The sequence below is a fragment of the Otolemur garnettii genome, unplaced genomic scaffold (assembly GCF_000181295.1).
Source record: "Otolemur garnettii isolate 467f Iridium unplaced genomic scaffold, OtoGar3 scaffold00002, whole genome shotgun sequence".
In the NCBI taxonomy this organism is placed as follows: Eukaryota; Metazoa; Chordata; class Mammalia; order Primates; family Galagidae; genus Otolemur; species Otolemur garnettii.
The window spans coordinates 4,941,668-4,962,001 of record NW_003852397.1 but is presented as its reverse complement, the minus strand read 5'-3'; the positions used below and the strand labels follow the sequence as shown (position 1 = coordinate 4,962,001).

General features: G+C 39.4%; 1 protein-coding gene across 1 annotated transcript in view; it reads right to left on the bottom strand.

Annotated features, from left to right (window-relative positions):
* Positions 1–20,334, bottom strand: part of AFG1L (AFG1 like ATPase) — a 69,621-nt gene that overhangs the window by 24,675 nt on the left and 24,612 nt on the right. Inside the window, exons 2-3 of the mRNA XM_023514055.1 lie at positions 13,194–13,264; positions 12,837–12,937 (exon numbers count right to left, since the gene is read on the bottom strand). Coding sequence (XP_023369823.1) covers positions 12,837–12,937; positions 13,194–13,236 — 144 coding nt within the window. The 5' untranslated portion in view covers positions 13,237–13,264. The remainder of the gene's footprint in view (positions 1–12,836; positions 12,938–13,193; positions 13,265–20,334) is intronic.

Sequence of the window (20,334 nt, the reverse complement as noted above, 5' to 3'; positions counted from 1 at the left end):
AAAAAAAAAAAAGACTTTTACTAGAGTTTACAGGGTGATCAATTGGTGGGCTGGTCAAATAGGAGCTAAGCTGACACTAATGGATGTAGAGCCTTCTTGAGTCTACAGCTCTCTAACTATACTCTGTAATTTCTAACTCTATGTTTTCCACAGAAAAATAAAACTTCAGACAAGGAAAAGATCAAAAGGTTGCCCTCATGATCCCTTTTGCTTAGAAAGTACCAAACAGCAACCAATCTCATGCTCCCTCCACCCGCCACACCAATAGAACCTTCAACCTTCCAGCTGTCAGGACCCAGTTCCTCCTCCATCATACGCAGAATTCTAGGTAAACTGATTCTGTAGTACTACATATAATCTGCTTCACGTTCTAGAGATTTCTGTACTGATCTCATTTTCTCTTCTAAATTAAGACTACATGAAAGTGAAGACTCATTCATTTTGGTACCACATATAGAACCTAGAAATATGCTAGCCTTAGATCAAGTACTTGGCAAATATGTGTTGAATAATTAAAGAGAAATGCCATAAAATGGAAAACGAATAGGACTGTCTCTTTTATCCTATATAAGGTAATTTAAATATCTAGCATGTTGGTTTATTTAAGCAAGCTTCCTTCTGGAAAGAAGGACTTTCTCGAGAGTAAATACTATTTTCTGGCCCATTGGAACATGCTGAAGAAACTTACAACCTTTTCTAGAGTGTACTGCCCCATCAGTCTTACTGAAACAATACTTTAGGTACCATGTTCCTCCTCAAAACCTAGAATGACTCTCTGTGGATTATAGTAAGAACACTATATTACTTTGCCTTATTTATATGGTGGCTCTGTCTGAGACTTTCATTTTTATTTCCCTTTTCTCTTTAAAATGTACCCTGTGCCCATTAAGCAAGTATCTTCTGCTCACCCTCCTGCCCCAGAACATGTGATGCTTGGCTTCAGATTATGGATGAAATACCTTCACTTTGCTTATCTAAATTCTACTCACTCTTTAAGGCCAAGATCAATTTCCTCTTAATTCTCATGTCTCTTTGGAGACTTCCCAACCGTTAGCATCCTTATTTTTAACTTCTGATGTACTCATAGTATGTACTTAACCAGTGAACACAGCTCTTAGACTGTTATAGCTAAAAGGAATGACAGAAATGAGCTGGTCACATTTCATAGGTGAGGAGTGTGGACCCAGAGTGATTAAGTGATCTGTCGAAGGCAACTCAGCTAAACAGTATCTCTCTCTCTCCTTTCTTTCTTCTTCTTCTTTTTTTTTTTTTAGTGATAAGGTCTTGCTCTGTTGCCCATGCTGAAGCACAGTACTTATTCTCACTATAATCACAGTGTGCTATAACCTCGAACTCTTGGGCTCAGGTGACCTTCCTGCCTCAGCCTCTTGAGTAGCTGGGACTGCAGATGTACACAACACCCAGCTTCAGTGTCTGGGTAAGGACTGGAATTGATATCTCCTGACTCAGGTGGGATTCTTTCCACCCTTCTGCACTATTTGGTATTTGAGTCATGTTACTTCCTTTACTAAATTGTAAACTCTTTGAAAGAAATTTCTTATACTTCTCTCATATTCCTCATAACATAGGCATATAGATATGAAAGTCCTTGAGAAAGGACTAGGACCATTAAATCAATGTGATAATCTTGGGGAGGTAATCTTATATCGCATATATTTCTTGATTAACACACCAAAAGAGTTAAGCAATATTTGACCCCCAAATATGTGGAAATCTTATAATCCCTATGATAGTATAGCTAATTTCTAGTTTTTTTTCTCAAAATCTTTTGCTTAAATCAGTAACATCTTCACCAAAGTACTTTAGGAAACAAAAAGTAGCATATTCTAACAATTTCTAAACTTTTTCTATAACATATATTTGCATAGTAATAAAATAGGATACATCTTACTGAATATTCTAATCAGCAACGTACTAAGTAATTACTAACTTTGAGTCAACTGATCTAATTTAGGGAGAAGGCACTACAGATACAAAATTGTATTCTATAGTAGAAAGCATATCCTTAAATATTATTGATACTTGAATACAAAAATTTCTGTTTACGAAAAACCAACCTATGCCAGCCACAGTGACTCATGCCTGTAATCCTAGCACTCTGGGAGGCTGAGGTGGGTAGATTGCTTGAGCTCACGAGTTTGAGACCAGCCTGAGCAAAAAGTGAGACCCTGCCTCTACTAAAAGTAGAAAAACTGAGGCAAGAGGATAGCTTGAGCCTGAGTTGGAGATTGCTTAAGTCTCTGTCTCAAAAAAAAGAAAAGAAAAACCAACCTAGTTGGTAGGTGAGCAATAAAAAAGCCATCAGTGTTAAAGCTATTAAAAAAAACCCTTGCATGGACTTTACAGTGTTTTACAATCATATACATTGATTAAGCTAGATTTTTTTTCCCTCAGCACCTTACCCATCATTTTGTCATCACCTTACATTCTGTTTAGAAAACTATTCTTTTCTTTTTAAATTTGTACAAATTTATGAGGTACATGTAGAGAAGCATCCTTAATCATCATTTAGGGTTCTGATACATTTATTATGAACAGCCAAATGAGATAATTTACTTTAAAATTAAAAACAAATTCTATTTTTAAAAAATTAATATGTCATTTTAACTTTTTAATTTTTTATTCGTTCTTAATCAATATCTGAGCAAGTAAAGGACATACTCCTCTCAAGGAGTGAAATAAATATTGAATTAGTTTCTCACACTTTCCTAGAGTAGAGGTGATCTTAAAAAGAATTATGAGGTCTTATGTCAACTCCTAGATCTGACCCTCAAAATAATTTTATTCCTCAACCAGAGAACGTATTGAACGTGTACAGTTCTGGGCACACCTACTCTTCTCTTGGTATCCCTAGGTACTTCCTTCCCATTACAGGGTTTGGGAAGGAAAGTCCAGTGACTAGCATGACATAAATACATTCAGAGAACATGAAAGCAGACTTTCCTCCCCCAGAGAAGCTTCAGGCAACTGAGACTGAGAAGTACGTGGCCTCAGCAGAGTTTAAAGTCTGCTGCCATTGACAACGGTATCATCTAAGATGCTCATGCGCCCCAGTTTGGGAACAAAAGCTAGGCAAAACTGGCCAGTCTCACTACTTGTTCTCTCTTCCTTTCCTTCCCTTCCCTTCCTTTCCTTTCCTTTCCCTTCCCTGCCCTTCCCTGCCCTGCCCTGCCTTGCCCTTCCCTTCCCTGCCCTGCCCTGCCCTGCCCTGCCCTGCCCTTCCCTTTCCTTCCTTCTTTCTTTCTTTCTTTTTTTTTTTAGACAAGGTCTCGCTATGTTTCCCATGCTGGAATGCATGGCTCTTCACAGCACAGGGGTATCCCCCTACTGATCAGCACAAGAGTTTTGACCTCACTATTTGTCTTATAACAGAAACTTACCACGGGAAGAGAGCGGGAAGGTGTCCTCTTGACCCAGTTTTGCTTTATTCCTTCTGATCCCTCTTTATGCCCTTTCTCTGTGGGATTGGTCACAACTATTTTAAGTGGCTATAGTTTTCAAATTTCTAATCTAGCCCCTCTTTAATGGGCATTTCTTTTTTTCTTTAAAATAGGAAAGTACACACACAAAAATGTCAACAACTCGTAACCCAATATATAGTGATTTCCTTAGAACAGGCGTCCTCAAACTACGGCCTGTGGGCCACATGTGGCCCGCCAAGGACATGTATCTGGCCCCCCGGGTGTTTTTGCCACCCCTGCCTGTCCTGCTTAGCAGCCGACTCATTCCAGGGCCCGTAGTCCGGCCCTCCAATGGTCTGAGGGACAGAGAACTGGCCCCTATTTAATAAGTTTGAGGACCCCTGCCTTAGAAGATATAAATCAATCAATAGTTAGTCCAACCCCAATCTTACAGAGAATTCTTTTTCTTTTATGTACTTTTCAGAACACAATAAACTCAGATAAAAAGTTACTTCTATCTTTGTTAAATCAAATTATGGTAGAGGTCAATTGTGGGACTTTATGCCAAAATCCTTCTTTATAATTCTCAGGACCCATATGAAATAGGCTAAGTCCAGGTATGTAAGGTGAATTTTTATACCTAACTTTTATACCTAACCAAACATACTGTGTAATCCTTCTCACACATTTAACTGCATCCCCCAGTTTGGTACTGCTGGGCAAGTGGAGGACCAGGGTCTTGTGGGATTTAGTATTGGTTGAATGATCTCAAGGTGCTTTCTAACACCAAAACTATGATACCTTAGCTTAAGGATTGACTAGGAATATGAACAGGAGACGACAAATAAAAGACTTAGCACTCATTTGGAACACTGCATCTATCTGATCCATTCTTTGTTAAGCTCTTCACAGTCTCACTTCTGCCCTATCACCTGTGTTTCAGTTAGGCTGGCTCACTGCCTTATTTGGACATGGTATTGCCAGAGACCAGAAAATGTGGGAAAAGAGCACTATGGGTACCATGCTACAAAAATGGTTTTGCTGCTGGGAAGGCAAAAGGCCAAGGAGATCCCTGGGGTGCCTTGATTCTGGAGATTAATGCCCTGATTCCCTGATGTTAATCATCACTGTTGGCATCCAAACACCACCGGCCTTGGCCAAACAGTGGAGATAAAAGCTATTCATCCCTTGGAGACTTTACTTCTTTTGTATTTACCTGGATGGAGCTGAAGAACATTCTTCTTAGTAAAGTATCACAAGAATGGAAATGTATGCAACAATAATATGAAATCAATAGATAAACAACTACATACCCACATGAGAGAACAAAACAATCAAATCAAACTAGGGAGAGGGAGGGAGGAGGGAAAGAGCTGAGGGAAGGATGGAGGAGGATTGGTAACTTCTCACCTATGGGCATAATGTAAAGATACACAGCACACCCCCGAGTGAAGGGCTCAACGACAACTTGAACGTCACCTAAGAAGTACAATGTAATGTAATCATGTGTGTGCCCATATGAATCTAAAATAAATAAAGAAGCTATTCGTCCTTTAGTACTTACTGAGAGTACACCAAAATGCAGGACACATACCAGAAGTAGTTTCCAAACAGTGGGTCATTTGGAATGAAACCAAACAAAGCATTAAAAAAAGAGAGAAGGAAAATGTCACTGAACAACTCCCCAAGAGATACTATCTAGTGTAGTTATAAGTCTGATTAATGATATACAAATTAATGTCATATGATCAAGATTAAGACACAGATGAAGGCCAACACATATATCCAATATGCCTCCATTTCTTGAGAACTGGGAACCAAAGAACAAAGGTAACACAGACGGAGCTAACGGTGAGTCACGAGTACGCCCGTGCATATGCATGCACGGATACTTTTTTCTGCCCAGACTTTTTGCAAACACACCTGGCCACCTGTCATTATTTTTAAGACACAAATAATGTACTGCTCTTGCAAACAGTTACTTGCGAGCTCAGTTATCAGCTGAGGAAACAATTTTCTGCAGCTGTAAAAATTATATTTCTCAGTAAGGAAAATTCAGGTACGGTTGGTTTCCTCATTAAGCCTTTAGAATTCAGCCTTGGCTTATTTTCTCTGAAGAGGATTCTTTTGTTTTCAGACCATGAAAGTTTAACTCTGAAGCAAGTAGTTCTCCAACTTTTTGGAGTCAGGACCCCTTTACACTCTTAACAATTATTAAGAAACCCGATAAGCTTTTGCTTCTGTGGGTTATTTCTCTTAATGTTTACTGTATTGGAAATTAAAACTGGGAAAAATTTAAAATGTGTCAATTAAATTTAATTATTTTATTTATATTTATTGAGATGAATTTATTAATTCATTTAAAGTAACAGTGGTAAAGCCATTTTTATGAAAAATAATATTTTCTAAAATGAAAATTATTTAGTAGGAGTGGCATTGTTTCACATTTTTGTACATTTCTTTAAAGTCTGGTTTCCTAGAAAATAGCTGGCTTCCCATATCTGCTTCTATATTCCATCTATTAGGATTAAGTTATTTGGGTTGCAATATATAAGAAAACTTGACCTTACAGAGTTACATAGTTGGGAAAAGGAAAAGCATTTTAATAGCCTTATTAGATAATTATGGATATTCTTCTTTGATGCTGCCTGAAAACTCAACAAGAAGTTACTCTAGAGCAGTGGTTCTCAACCTTCCTAATGCTGCGACCCTTTAATACAGTTCCTGTGGGTTGTGACCCACAGGTTGAGAACCGCTGCTCTAGAAAGTACACTGTGGAAGGGAGGAAAAGAGTAACTTTAAGGTGGAAAAACCAGACAAGCACCATCAAATATGGGCGGGAGGAGGGGTAACATCAATGGTGATAAGCCAGGTTGACATACGGACTCTTGATGGGAAGTGATGAAAACAGCACTTGACCTCTGTGGTCTGCTCCCCAAAGCCCCCAGTTGCAGTCTAATCATGAGAAAAACGTCAGGCAAATCCTGAGAGACATTCTATGAAACACCTGTCAAGTCATCCTCAAAACTGTCAAGGTCAGCAAACCCCAGAAAAACCTGAGAAACTGTCACAGCCAAGAGGAGCAGGCATGATAACTAGAGGTTATATATTATCCTAGATGGGATCTGGGAACAGAGAAAGAACTTTAGATCCAAATAAAGCAGATCTGAATAAAGTGAGGCCTTTAGTTAATAGTAAATGTCTGGTCATTAATTGTAACCAATGAACCCTACTAAAGTAGGACATTAATAACAGGGAAAACTAAATTAGGGTATATGAAAACTCTCTGTACCCTCTTCCCAATATTTCTATAAACCCAAAATTCTTTTCTTTTCTTTTTTTTTTTTTTGAGACAGAGCCTCACTTTGTTGCCCTTTCTAGAGTGCTGTAACATCACAGCCCACAGCAACCTCAAACTCTTGGGTTCAAGTGATTCCCTTGCCTTAGCCATCCAAGTAGCTGGCACTGCAGGCACCTGCCACAATGCCCGGCTATTTTTTAGAGACAGGGTCTCCACCTGGCTCAGTTTGGTCTTGAACCTGTGAGCTCAGACAAACCACTTGCTTTAGACTCCCACGTATTGGGATTACAGACATGAGCCACCATGCCTGGCCAACCTCCAACTCTTAGGCTCAAGTGATTTTTCTTGCCTCAGCCTCCTAAGTAACTGGGACTATAGGCACCTGCCACAACACCTGGCTATTTTTAGAGAGCAGATCTCAGGGTCTCACTCTTGCTCAGGCTGGTCTTGAACTCCTGAGCTTAAGCAATCTACCCGCCTCAGCGTCCTAGAGTGCTAGGATTACAGGCATGAGCCACTGTGCCTGGCCCAAAATTACTCTTAAAAATAAAGCCCTAGTAAAAAAAAATTGTTTTAACATGAGAAGAGGTAGTTTTTTAAATGTTAGTTGCTTATTTACAGTGTAGACTCTGAAATGGTATCAGTAGACTTTTTGGATTCTGTTATATTAAAATCCATTAGCCTTTCTTGCACTTTAAATGGATCTTTTGTCACATATGATTCTGTAAAAGCATGCATTCATTATTGGAAAATATTGGTGTAATTAGTTATACAGATCTTCCAAATGTTGACACATTTAATTTTACAATTATCAAAACACTGCATTTGTTAATATCATCATCAGTCTCATCAGAAAAAAATGTTTAAGAATTGGGAAGCTGTCAAGCTCAGATGGTAGAAACAAGTTTTCCAAAATTCTAATTTTCACTTGTTTGTGCAAATTGTATCATTGGCAACAAATATTGTCAGTTGTTTCCTTGAAATGACAGTATTACTTTATTTTCAAGAAAACGTCTGTCAAACATTGTGAGAAAATGTCTGCCAAATCTGAGTAACTCTAGTTTGTCTGTTCCAAGCACATAAAGATGGTATTCATGAAAAAAGTGGCTAGTTCAGCTTGCAACTCAAACAACTCCGCAAGTGCTTTTCCTCAGCACAACCAGAATATTTGGTACATAGTAGAAGTATTTTGTGTACTTCCTATTTCCTTGCCAAAAATATTGAAAAGACATGCTCTCAAGGTTTTCAAGATTTAACAAAATAATTTTTACTATTTCTTCAAGGCTATTCTTCTTTCTTTCTTTGTTTTTTGAGACAGAGGCTCACTTTGTTGCCCTAGGTAGAGTGCCCTGGCATCATAGCTCACAGCAACCTTGAATTCTTGGGCTGCAGCAATCCTCTTGCCTCAGCCTCCCGAGTAGCCAACTGACACTGTAGCTGAGACTACAGGGTCCTGCTATTGCTCAGGCTGGTCTCGAACCCATGAACTTAAGCAATCTACCTGCCTCAGCCTCTCAAGAGTGTTGGGATTATAGGCAAGAGCCACTGTGCCCAGCCTGAGGCTATTCTTTTTTTTTTTTTTTTTTAAGAGACAGAGTCTTACTCTGTCACCCTTGGTACGGTGCTGTGGCATGACAGCTCACAGAAACCTTCAACTCTTGGCCTTAAGCGAGTCTCTTGCCTCAGCCTCCCAAGTAGCTGGGCTTACAGGTGCCTGCCACAATGCCCAGCCATTTTTTGGTTGCAGTTGTCACTGCTGTTTTAGCTGACCGAGGCTGGGTTCAAACCCACCACCCTCAGTATATGGGACCGGTGCCCTACCCACTGAGCTACAGGCGCTGCTCCTGAGGCTATTCTTAAAAGGAACTAGGTTTTTCTTTGTTTTCATGGGCAGTGAAGGGCATAATATAGTTTGGTGCAACTTCCCTGATTCTTGCCAAAGGGCCAGCAGATTCACCCATCATTGCTTTTGCACCATTACTGTAAATACCACTGCAGTGAAAGGCAAAAAGTGTCCAAGTATTATTACAGAGTTTAGATCTCAAGATCACTGAAAGGTCTCAAGAGGTCCATATACCACCTTTGAGAACCACTGACTTAAGTAACTATATTTCTGACTTCTCTACAACCCTCCAACTAAGCCAAGTAACTATATCAAGGTTAAGTCCAGGTCACGTCCACAGAGATGAATCTTCATTCTCCTTTACCATAGCTCTGGTATGAAGGGAATGGCAAGGAACAAAGACAAACATATCATCCTTTGCCTTCCTAAAGTTCGCTAAGGTAGCATTTACCAATCTTTTTCATTCCATGACAGGAAGAGAAAATAATAATAACTTTACTAAGGGGTAAAAGGAGGAGGCTGCCTAAGGCTTGAGAACCCTGGCACGGAGGTAATGGACCCATACAGCCTTCAGGAGAATGAAGGGGTCAGCAGCTCCACCCAGTACCAGGGGACTGCCAATGACATGAGTTTATCAGTTCTACACTAAGGTTTTTAACACAGAGGAAGGTTCTCAGGACTGGAGGGTGTCTGTCCCCAGCCAGCTTCATGCTCCATAAGAGTCTCAAAGCTTGGGGCGGCACTTGTGGCTCAAGAAGTAGGGTGCCGGCCCCATATACCAGAGGTGACGGGTTCAAACCCGGCTCAGATCAAAAACTGCAAGGAAAACAGTCTCAAAGCTTAGCTCAGATATAGGAATACACAAAGCATTTAATTGTGCTTCATGGTTGAACTTGAATTATGTTAAAGATTTGAAGCAGAGGCCAGGTATGATGGGTCAACGCCTTTAATCTTAGCACTTTGAGAGGCCAAGGCAGGAGGGCTGGTTGAGGTCAGGAGCTCAAGACCAGCCTGAGCAAGAGTAAGACCCATCTCTATAAAAAACAGAAAAATTAGCTGGGAGCTGTGGTATATGGCTATAGTCCCAGCTACCGAGGAGGCTGAGGCAGGAGAACCACTTGAGCCTAAGAGTTAGAGGTTTCAATGAGCTATCATGACACCACTGTACTCTAGTCTGGATGAAAGAGCAAGACTCTGCCTCGAAAAGAAAAAGAAAAAAAAGAAAGACTAGAGGCAGAACTTGTCCATAGCATTTTCAGATATACTATAGTGATTGAAAGCACAGAACCCGACTCTCAGACTACCAAGGAGTTTAAGCCCTGGTTAAGCCTTACTGGCTGTGTGACCTTGGGAAAATAACATCTCATTGTCTCAATATCTCCAACTATAAAACTGGAACAATAACATTGTAAGTATCAAATGAGCTAATATAAGTACATGGAATAATTCCTGTCACGTGAATCCTATATTAGTTGTTACTATTATTGTCCTGATAATATTGATTCCTGATAATATTAATGATTCCTATAACTAATTCCTGTATTAGTTGTTACTATTGCTATCATTATTATTATGCATGTCTACAGGGTCTCCTATCTGGGGCTGCTTCTCTGAGCATGACCACGTGGAATTATAGATTCACAAAGAAAGAGAATCCAGAGATACTGATGGACTACAAGTTAACCCGCAGAATTCCAGATCTGAGGATCTGTGCTTGGACAGGGAGGGAAGATGTGAGCAAGGAGCAGAAGGCCTGGGCCATTTTCATTTTACTCAAGACATGTCAAGCACTTCCAGTCAAACCCTCCTTTGACCTTATCACAACACTAATAATATGTTTCCATATTACTTTTTCCTTGGAAGGGGCCACGGTTCACAAATAATCATTACAGACTATCAACCCATCACCACTCCTTGTCAAAGGTTTTTTTCCGGAAGGTGTTGGTCATGGTGGTCAGGTGGGTCTTACGCTTTGAGAGCTGCCCAGAAAATGAGAATATGCGATCCAGAGCTGGGACTGTCCCAGATGCACTAGATGCTTGATTCTTTACTTTGGTTTGGATTTTTTTTTTTTCACACTGAACAGCTTTTGGCAACTATTTAGGCTGGCTCATAAGATCATTATAACCTAATTAAGAGTTTTAAGCTACATCTAAAGTTGAATGATTTCAATGGTTCTCTTCACGCCAGTATCCAAAATCTGGATTGCCACAGTTATAAAGTTGCAAAGAAATGCAAAATCATCGTAAGGAGAAAATATTCACAAATGAAACGATCACGTAAGAAGTTAGTCCTTCCTCAAGCGTCCCTCACACAGCTTAATACTAGGACCTACCCCTGCCCATCATGCCAATGTCTTTTGTCCAATGTAAAAACCATCCCACAAATACAGTGCAAAGAAAGGGCAAAGCATTCCATGCAAAGTCACTGACAAGGGAGCATGTGGCCAACGTGAAGAAGAAAACAGTCAACAGGGATACTGACAACGCAAACACAGCCAAAGAACGTAACTGACTTATTCATGAATTTAAAAGGATTTTGAAAAACTTCATAAATACTTTTATAAAAATGATTTCCTCCATGATTGAACAACCAGAGTGTGAAGTGAAGGATATAATGTAATTTCATCCCAGAATTTTGTAAAGAAAGTTATGCCAAAAAGAAATGGAAATTTGTTCATTGTTTATTCTAGGAGTGTAGTTTATAGTTGCTGTTATTATCCATATTTTTGTCAAATAAGAATGACTTATTTTTATAAGGGTTATTTTCATTTTTTCAAGATAAAGAAATCAACCTTCTTCCCCATCACTCTCATCTAGTAAAAAGAGACTGAAGATTTTGGTCCCTGATAAGTGGCCTTTTCCTGGTCACTTACTTCAGATTCCTAAAATAACAAGCATATAAAACAATATAGATAAATTCTCAGTATCTGCTCCAAGAGACCATGTTTGCCTTCTCCCACAAGACTGAACGGGCCTGTCTTTCCCTTTTCCCCACTGGGTTCTTTCTGGAATAGGTAGATGAGCTTAATCTTCTGGATATATGAGATTCTCCTCAAGTTTATTTCTCTGGCAAAATAAGTAAAACTTAAACAGATGCCTCAATAGAATGTTATCTGTAGATATCAGGTTATTGGGACCTTAATGAGACTGATACGATAGAAATGTGAAGGTCCTTAGGACCCAGAATGCCTTTCCCTGGCATGACCCGCCCATTAGAGGATCCTAACTGATCCTAAACTCTATTCGTTCTGAAGCACTAAATACTTACAAACTGGATCCATCTCTCTGCCTTAAAAACTACAAGTTTACCCTATTTAGAAATAATTAAGGCACTACCTTTTAAGAAAAGCCCTGATAAAATGGCTGCCCATATACATCAGACTTTTCTCTTTTCTGTTAGTGGAAAACAACCCTCTTTAGTTACCTAAAAAGTCAAGATAAATCAGAGACCAGCTGGAATAATAATTTATTTATAAATTTTTTTTATAATTTATTTATAATTTTTTTTATAATTTATTTATAAATTTATAAATTATTAATTTATACATGCCAATCAAAGAATTATGTTTGAAGAGATGCCTGATTTTGATTTGTTTTCCTCAAGATTTACAATCAATAAATACATTGACTATCCATTGAGCACTGAGAACTTTACAGCTTTTAAAAGACAGAATTCCTATCTCTAATGAATCTGCAATCAGAGTCTTTCTCACACGAACGTGTGTGCATACAGGTATATATTTTTCCTGCTGTTGAATACATTATTTCTATTATACAGGTGCCACAATTATAGGAATTCACTTTCTTTGACCTTGGCCGGAATAGGTCAGATATTAGAGCAATGGCAGATGGGCAAGGTGTACCGAGAATGGAAATGCTTTTTGGTCATGCTTCCGTGGACTGTGGGAGCATCACTACATCTTCCTTTTTCCCACACGCTAACCTCACCTCAAAATTTTTCTAAAAATCTCTTTTGTTTGACTTTTACAAAACAGCCCTGAAACTGATTTTGTTTTTGCTTCTAGCAACAGTTGACAGTCCACTCTGCATTTTAAATATTGCTTCAGAGCTCCTGGAAGTACAAATTTGGGGCCAACATCTATAAAAAGCACATGGTAGATAGAGATGAACGTTTTCCTTAATGAGACTTTTAAAGGAGTTCTGACTCTGTGAATAGTATTTTAAAATCTGAAACAGGCAGAGAGGAAAACATGAAGTATTTTAACATGTGAAAAGGCCAGGGAGTCTGGACGTGCCTGGATACTCACTCTCTCACACAGCTCTTCAAATGTGCAGTCGGCAACGGTTCCACAGGCTTTATTCAGCCGCAGCTCTCTGCCTTGCACTTTTAGAATCCTTGGTCTAGTTACTATGGGAACATGAACAAAGACTCAATCTTGTCTGGATAATTACTATAAAATTCATCTCTTACAGATAGGAAATGCATAGCTTGATGAATAATAGCACATGATTCAACACATAAATTAGACAAAATGCTGATACAATGACTGCCACTTGAGCGTGGCATCAACCCATATACAGCAATGGAACTTATTAATTGGTCAGTGGAGATTGGGCATTGTGTTCTAAATGTATTCTCTTTCAAGAGAAATTAACTTACGTACAATCATTTTGTTTCTGAGCCAGCTCATCAAACAACTTATCCATGACAGCCTCCACATCAGCTTCACTTGTGCTACAGTGAAAAGAATAATAGAATATGAAATTAATAACACTTGAAGCCAACATCAAACAGCTGCCTGAGCCTGCTTAGCTTTTTGCCCATAAAGAAAAAGAACAGGATGTTATGCTCTAAATACAAACATTAGATTTAGAATACACTTAAAAGAGGAGAATATTAACTCTCAGGTAGATGATTCTGCCTTATTTGCATACACTGAAAGACTTCTGTGCTTCTAGCTCTTCCAGTAATGAGACGATACAGGCAGAGTAAATCCATTAATACCATGTGTACACAATGAGAAGAAAGCTCCTGGCTCTCTCTTGCATGCAAAACAAGAGCAAATAGACAAGGCAGTCAAGCATCCAGCAAAGTATCCTTTGAAATCTCTACTGAGAGGGTACATGTGAAATTAAATATTGAAGCCGCTTTAAAAAAATCAAGTCAATCCACTGACTGAGGGGATCAAACATCCAGAATTAAATTACTACCTCCGAAACACCAGCTTGATCTGCACATCAATAACTTTATCAGACTTTTTGTATAAGGACAATTGTGGACCACACAGTTTCTCTCAGAAGTGTCCTTGTTGGAAATTCGAGAAAGCTCTCTCCTTCCATGGTGGTGCCCACCATGCCAGCTGCTAGGAAGTTAGTCTTGTCACAGAACCTTTTGTATTCTAATTAGAAATCACCATATGGTTTAGGGAACTCACATATACAAATGTGATAATGCTATGGCCTTTCTTCCTCTCACTTTTTTTTTTTTTAAAGAGGGGTTGATAAATTAACAGTCAATAAAATAAAATAACTGGCAGAAGAAATAAACACTGTTAAAAAGAACTTCAAATAAAAATGTAAGTTGACTTCAACTCTACGTGCAAACTTTTACAGGATGACCTGCCAATATGCTTAATTTTGACACACAAATCACTCTTATCTAGTTGTGGAAGCAATTAAGCTAAATTCTGGACGTCCATCTTAATAAAGCTTCACTGAAAATTGATCCGTCCGGCTTGGCGCCTGTAGTACAGTGGTTATGGCACGGGCCACATACATGCAGGCTGGTAGGTTCAAACCCGGCCCAGGCCTGCTAAACAACAATGACAACTGCAACCAAAAAATAGCCGGGCTTTGTGGCAGGTCCCAGGTACTTGGGAGGCTGAGGCAAGAGAATCACTTAAGCCCAAGAGTTTGAGGTTGCTGAGAGCTGTGACGCCATGGCCCTCTACCGAGGGTGACGTAGTGAGACTCTGTCTCAAAGAAAAAAAAAATTTAATTAAAAAAAAAAAGAAGAAAGAAAATTGATCCGTCCATGTTGAAAAGCCAGCAGAAAGAAAAATAGTAAGACATTATCTTTCCTTTAGATTAAGTTTCTCCCTTGAAGTTAATTATCAAGTGGTATGCATTTAACATACAAGGACCCAATTCATCAACTGTTCTAAAGCAAATGCCCTCTTTTTTTTTTTTTTTTTTGAGACAAGGTCTCTCCCTGTCACCTAGGCTAGAGTGCAGTGCTGTCATAGCTCACTGCAATGTCAAACTCCTGGGTTCAAGTGATCATTCCGCCTCAGCCTCTGCCTTAGTTTGGACTACAAGCTCGTGCCACTATGCCCTTGCTAATTTTTCTATTTTTTATAGAGATGGGTCCTGCTATGTTGCCCAGGTTCATCTTGAACTTCTGGTCTCATGCAGTCATCCCACCTCAGTCTTCCGAAGTGCTACCATTACAGGCATGAGCCCTGACCAGACACAAATACCTTTAAAATGCAGCAAAGCACACAGTCGTTATGAAGGGTCTGGAATTGTCACATTCCAGGTAAGAACCATTTCACCTCAAAGCATCTTAACAACATCATTTGAAATGGTTAACTTTGGGGAGGAGATGCTATTTGACTTTCATAAAGTCTCGTAGACATTTGAATAGAGCCATATTAAAATAAAAAAATGACAATATAGAGTGATTGTAGAGATAAAGAAACAATTTCAAAGGTATGAAGAAATCTCATAAACCAAACCAACGCAAATGTCAAAGCCCACGCCAAGCACATGTATATTTATACATCGTTCTTGAGAATTCATCTGGAACCAACTCCACCTTTGGTGTTCACGAGAAAAACTGTTGGAGAAGTGAGCTGGGATCTAGAGAGTAGAGAACACCACTAGCCACCCAGGACGTTTGCTAGCTTTTAGAACATTACCTTTTCCTTAGGATAGGCGCATTGCTCAACATAGGGTAGGACTGAATTACGAAGGTAAGTGTCCTAAAGCATATTTACTAACTATCCAAAAGCTTACAAACTTCCTTGGTGGTGATTTCTTTTTTGCTCTGTGCTCCGGTATGTAATATTATTAAAATGTGACTCATTAGACTTCAATCAGGCCATATCTTCTGAGCCACTTGTGAAATTATAGTAAAATTATATGTGGAATCACATTACTTTTATTATAATAGTGTCTTATGAGAACTATTATATTATGAATTTATTCAGAAGTTACAAATGCAAAATAAAAAATTTTATTAGTTAAATAGCTTAAAAATAAAAGCAATTCATAAAAACAGTTTATGTAACTGCAAGGCAACGTGCCCTTGACCTCAAAGTAACGTGCACTTGACCTTAAGGAGTACGTTTATCGACCTCTTGGAGGACAGGAAACTCATCTTCATATTGTCTTAAAAGCAGGAGAGGTTAGTATGTGCTTTTAGGTTTTTTAAACATATCTCATGGATATAAAAGAAATAAGGATGCCAGGAAAGGATTCCTTACCAGAAATATGTTCATAATCCCTTACAATAAAAAACTTGTAAGGAAACACTAGTCTCTTCGTGCTCTACTCAGAGTTCAGGTGGTCTCCTACTCCAGAGAATGCATCAATTGGAGTTCATTACATTTTTTTAAGGGAGAGAATTAGAAAAGTAAACGCAGAAATTAAAACTTGCCTATCTGTACTAGCCTAAAAGATTCAGAGGTTTATTCACTATCCATTTTCATATCCAGTTTAAACATCTTTGCATAATTTTTGCAATTCTAATAAAAATTGTAGATGATTCTGAATTATTTCAATGTGTCACACAGAGAATAACAAATGTTATCATTTGTTGAACAGCCATTACATAGCTTATGTTATTATCCCATTTTTGTAGAAGAGAAAACTGAGACTTAGCAGATTATGCTGCCTATCTAATATGAATATATAAAAATGTAACTTTTCTGTATAACACAAAATGTTATAAATAAGATGATGGCAAACTGGGAACACAGTGTCAACATTTATTCATATTATCAATGTATTAAAAAGTTCCAACAATTAAAAAAAAAACTCTAACAGCAAAATAATTCCAGCCAGGCATAGTCATTTGCACCTATAATCCTAGTACTTTGGGAGACCAAGGCCGGAGAATAGCTTGAGGCCAGGAGTTTGACACCAGCCTGAGCAAGAACAAGACTACCCTACAAAAAACAGAACAATTAACTGGGCATGGTGGCACAGGCCTATAGTCCCAGCTGCTAGGGAGGCTGAGGCAGGAAGATGGCTTGAGTCTAGGACTTTGGGGTTGCAGTGAGCTATGCTGGTATCACTGCACTCCAGCCAGGGTGACAGAGGAAGACCCTGTCTCAAAAAAAAAAGGAATTCCAACAGTAGAAAATACCCCAATAGGAAAACTGTCCAAAAATTCAAACAGACAAATTATTATACACAAAAAAGATAGCTCCATGGGCAAGAAGCAGATGTAAAATTATTCTTTCTTACAAAAGAAAATAACAAATGAAAAGTAAAATCATAAGATGATTTTCTTCAATCCAAACTGGCAAAGATAAGAAAAAATAAGACAAAATACCCTAAGCAAAACAGGTATGAAGAAAAAAGGACATGCTTATGTACTGCTGGGAGGGCTGTAAAACTGGTACAAGATTTCCAGGCAACCAGTTAATATGTAAGAGAAGCACCAAAAACCCAGCTAGTCCACTCACAGGAACGTCACCTATGAAAAACATAACAATCTTAACCACTACAAGGATGGTCACTGTGACACTGCTGTTGGCATCACAAAAGTGAAAATGAACCAAAATGGCCAATGAGGATGAATGTGATTGAGTACATTTTGATGTGCCCATATAAGGGAATAGTACAGAATTTCTGAGCACAACTTTTCCCTAATCGTAGAATTGCAATTCAGGCTCAAAGCTGATAGCTCGAGTGCTAAGAGAACTGCCAGCCAACCACCAATAACAGGTCCAGACCCTCCCCTCTGGGCCACAAGCAGGAACCAGCTTCACTCGGGTCGCCACCCCTCCTCCATCATCCCGTCGTCTTCCCCACATTACAGTGCCTCTAAAAGGAGGGGGACAGGGACCATGAGCCATGAGTCACTGGCCTTTTGGTCCAGTCTTTGTGATAGGGCCTTTTCCCTCCTACCCCCTGGGAGAGGAGGAGGATCTACCCTCCTCAAAGACAAGTAGTGAGGGGAAGGGTGTTCTACAAGAATTATCTGGAAAGGTTAGGGGAGACTAGAAGGAAAAACTGGCCTTGCTCTCCTTCTTGGATGAGCAGGACCTTAACAGATTGGGAAGTCAGGAAGTGAGAGGTGGGTGCCCCGCCAAAATGAAGCCAGCCAGTCCTCACCAAAAGGCCTGGCACCGCCAGATATATTCAAATGTATGGGTGAGGGAACTGGGCTGGAAGCAAGAACATTGCTTGAACATAAGACAAAAGCAGTTCCTTAGATTGCCTCCTTCTAATTGGATAGCCAGATTTGTGCCCCTCCTCCACTCCAGCAGAAACTGGTGTGTTTACCAGCTGGAGCAGTTTTATCAGTGAAGAAAGGGGGAGTGATCTCACGCTCAAATCCTACAGCCCCTACATCTTCTGCACCTCCCTACCAGCAAACCTTCTATCTCAGGAAGTAAACAGAAAGGTTTACCTTTGGAGGAAACTGAACAGCCAAAAGAAAGAACTGCAAATACTGACATTTGGGGTTCTCCAATGAAAAACCAGCCCCCTTACCATCCTCCAGTGAAGCTCACCAATCAATAAAACCTCATTTATGCACACAGAACTTCTAAACAGCTTTTTAATGTCTCAGTCTTACCTGTGAATGGACAACCAAATACTTCTGAGGATTTAAGGAAAGCCACTAGGATAAAACACAAAAACAAAAGTAAAGAAATAGAAAAAAGTCCTTGGAGGAAGCAAAGAAAAAACATAGAGAGAAGCCTAGCGTAGTGGCTCATGCCTGTAATCCCAGCACTCTGGGAGGCCAAGGCAGGTTGACTGCTTGAGCTTAGAAGTTCGAGACCAGCCTGAGCAAGAGTGAGACCCCCATGTTTAAAAAATGCCAGGTGTTGTGGCGGGTACCTGGGGAGCCTGAGGCAAGAGGATTGCTTGAGCCCAAGAGTTTGAGGTTGCTGTGAGCTATGATACCACAGCACTGTACCCAAGGTGACAGAGTAAAACCCTGTCTTAAAAAAAAAAAAAAGCTAAGTATGACTGCTAAGTCAAAATTTGGGAAAATAATTGGAAGAAAAAATTGAAGTAATATTTCAAGAAATAGAGCAAAAAGATGGAAAATAGAGGAGAAAATTAACTGATCAATTCATAGTTTCAATATCTAACCAGAAAGAGTTCCAAAGAATATAAGGGGGTGGGGAGAAGAAAGGAATCAAAGAAAAATTAAATTTCCTAGAACTACGGGACATGACTATCTAAGCTGATAGAGTTCAATGAATACCCAGCACAAAGAATGGGGGGAAAGTTCCATTCTAAGGCACATCATCAAGCTATTTCAGGAAACCAGGAACAAAGGGAGAACTTTCTATAAATTTCAAGAGGAAAAAAACAGGTCAAATATAAAAGGTCAAGAAACTGAATCACATCAAATTTTGTAATAGCAACAACAGAAGCTTGAAGATAATGGTGTAGTGTCTAAAATACTTCAAAGGAATATTCTCGTCAGACTATCCACACCCAGTCAAACTATGACTCAAGTGAAATAAAGACATTTTCAGACATCTGAGTCCTCAAAATATCTATTTCCCTGTGTACCCTTCTCAGTATGACACTCAAGGGTGTGCACTATGGAATAAGGAAGAAGAGTTACACATCTAGAAAGACCAAGTAAGGGCTGCTTCAGCCAACCCTCCTGCTGACAGCAACAGTAAACTCTGTACCCAATACAAAAACAGGTCCCTGAAGGGACTGGACAGTGAGCACAGTGGGCAGCTGCTGGAGGACAGCAGATGTCTGAGAGAAAGGAAAAATGTGGGCTGTCCATCCCATTCCCATAGCTTCAGACTGAGGACAGTACTGCTCAGGTCAGCAGAAAGTCCAATAGAAACTCTGTAGTCAGGTGCAGTGGCTCACACCTGTAATCCCATCACTCCGGGAGGCCAGGGTGGGTGGGCTGCTTGAGCTCAGGAGTTTGAGACCAACTCTTTTTGCCTGAGCAAGGGAGAGACCTGTCTCTACTAAAAATAGAAAAACTAGCCGATGTGGTGTGGTGGTGCATGCCTGTAGTCCCAGCTACTTGGGAGGCTGAGGCAAGAGGATCACTTAAACTCAAGGGTTTGAGGTTGCTGTGAGCTGTGATGCCACAGCACTCTACCCAGGGTGACACAGTGAGACTCTGTCTCAAAAAAAAAAAAATATAGAAAACCTGTAGTCCTTCTGGCATGAAGAACAAGAAGAGAGCTGAAAAAGCAGGAGAATCTCGGAAAAAGAGTTTCTGAATTCCCAAATGTAGAAATTTTGAAAACTCTTGAAACTATAACTAATTCTGTAATTATCACAACACTTTATGTGTTTTCAAACAATAATGCCATAATTATAAACAGTGATGTGCACCTGATATAGACATTGATGTAAAAAACATAAGAAGGAACATTAATAGAAAATAAATAGTACATATTATTATTATTATTATTATTTTGAGACAGAGTCTCACTTTATCATCCTTGGTAGAGTGCCATAGTGTCACAGCTCACAGCAACTTCCAATTCTTGGTCTCAAGTTACCCTCTTGCCTCAGCCTCCTAAATAGCTAGGACTAGAGGTACCCATCACAACATCCAGATATTTTTAGAAATGG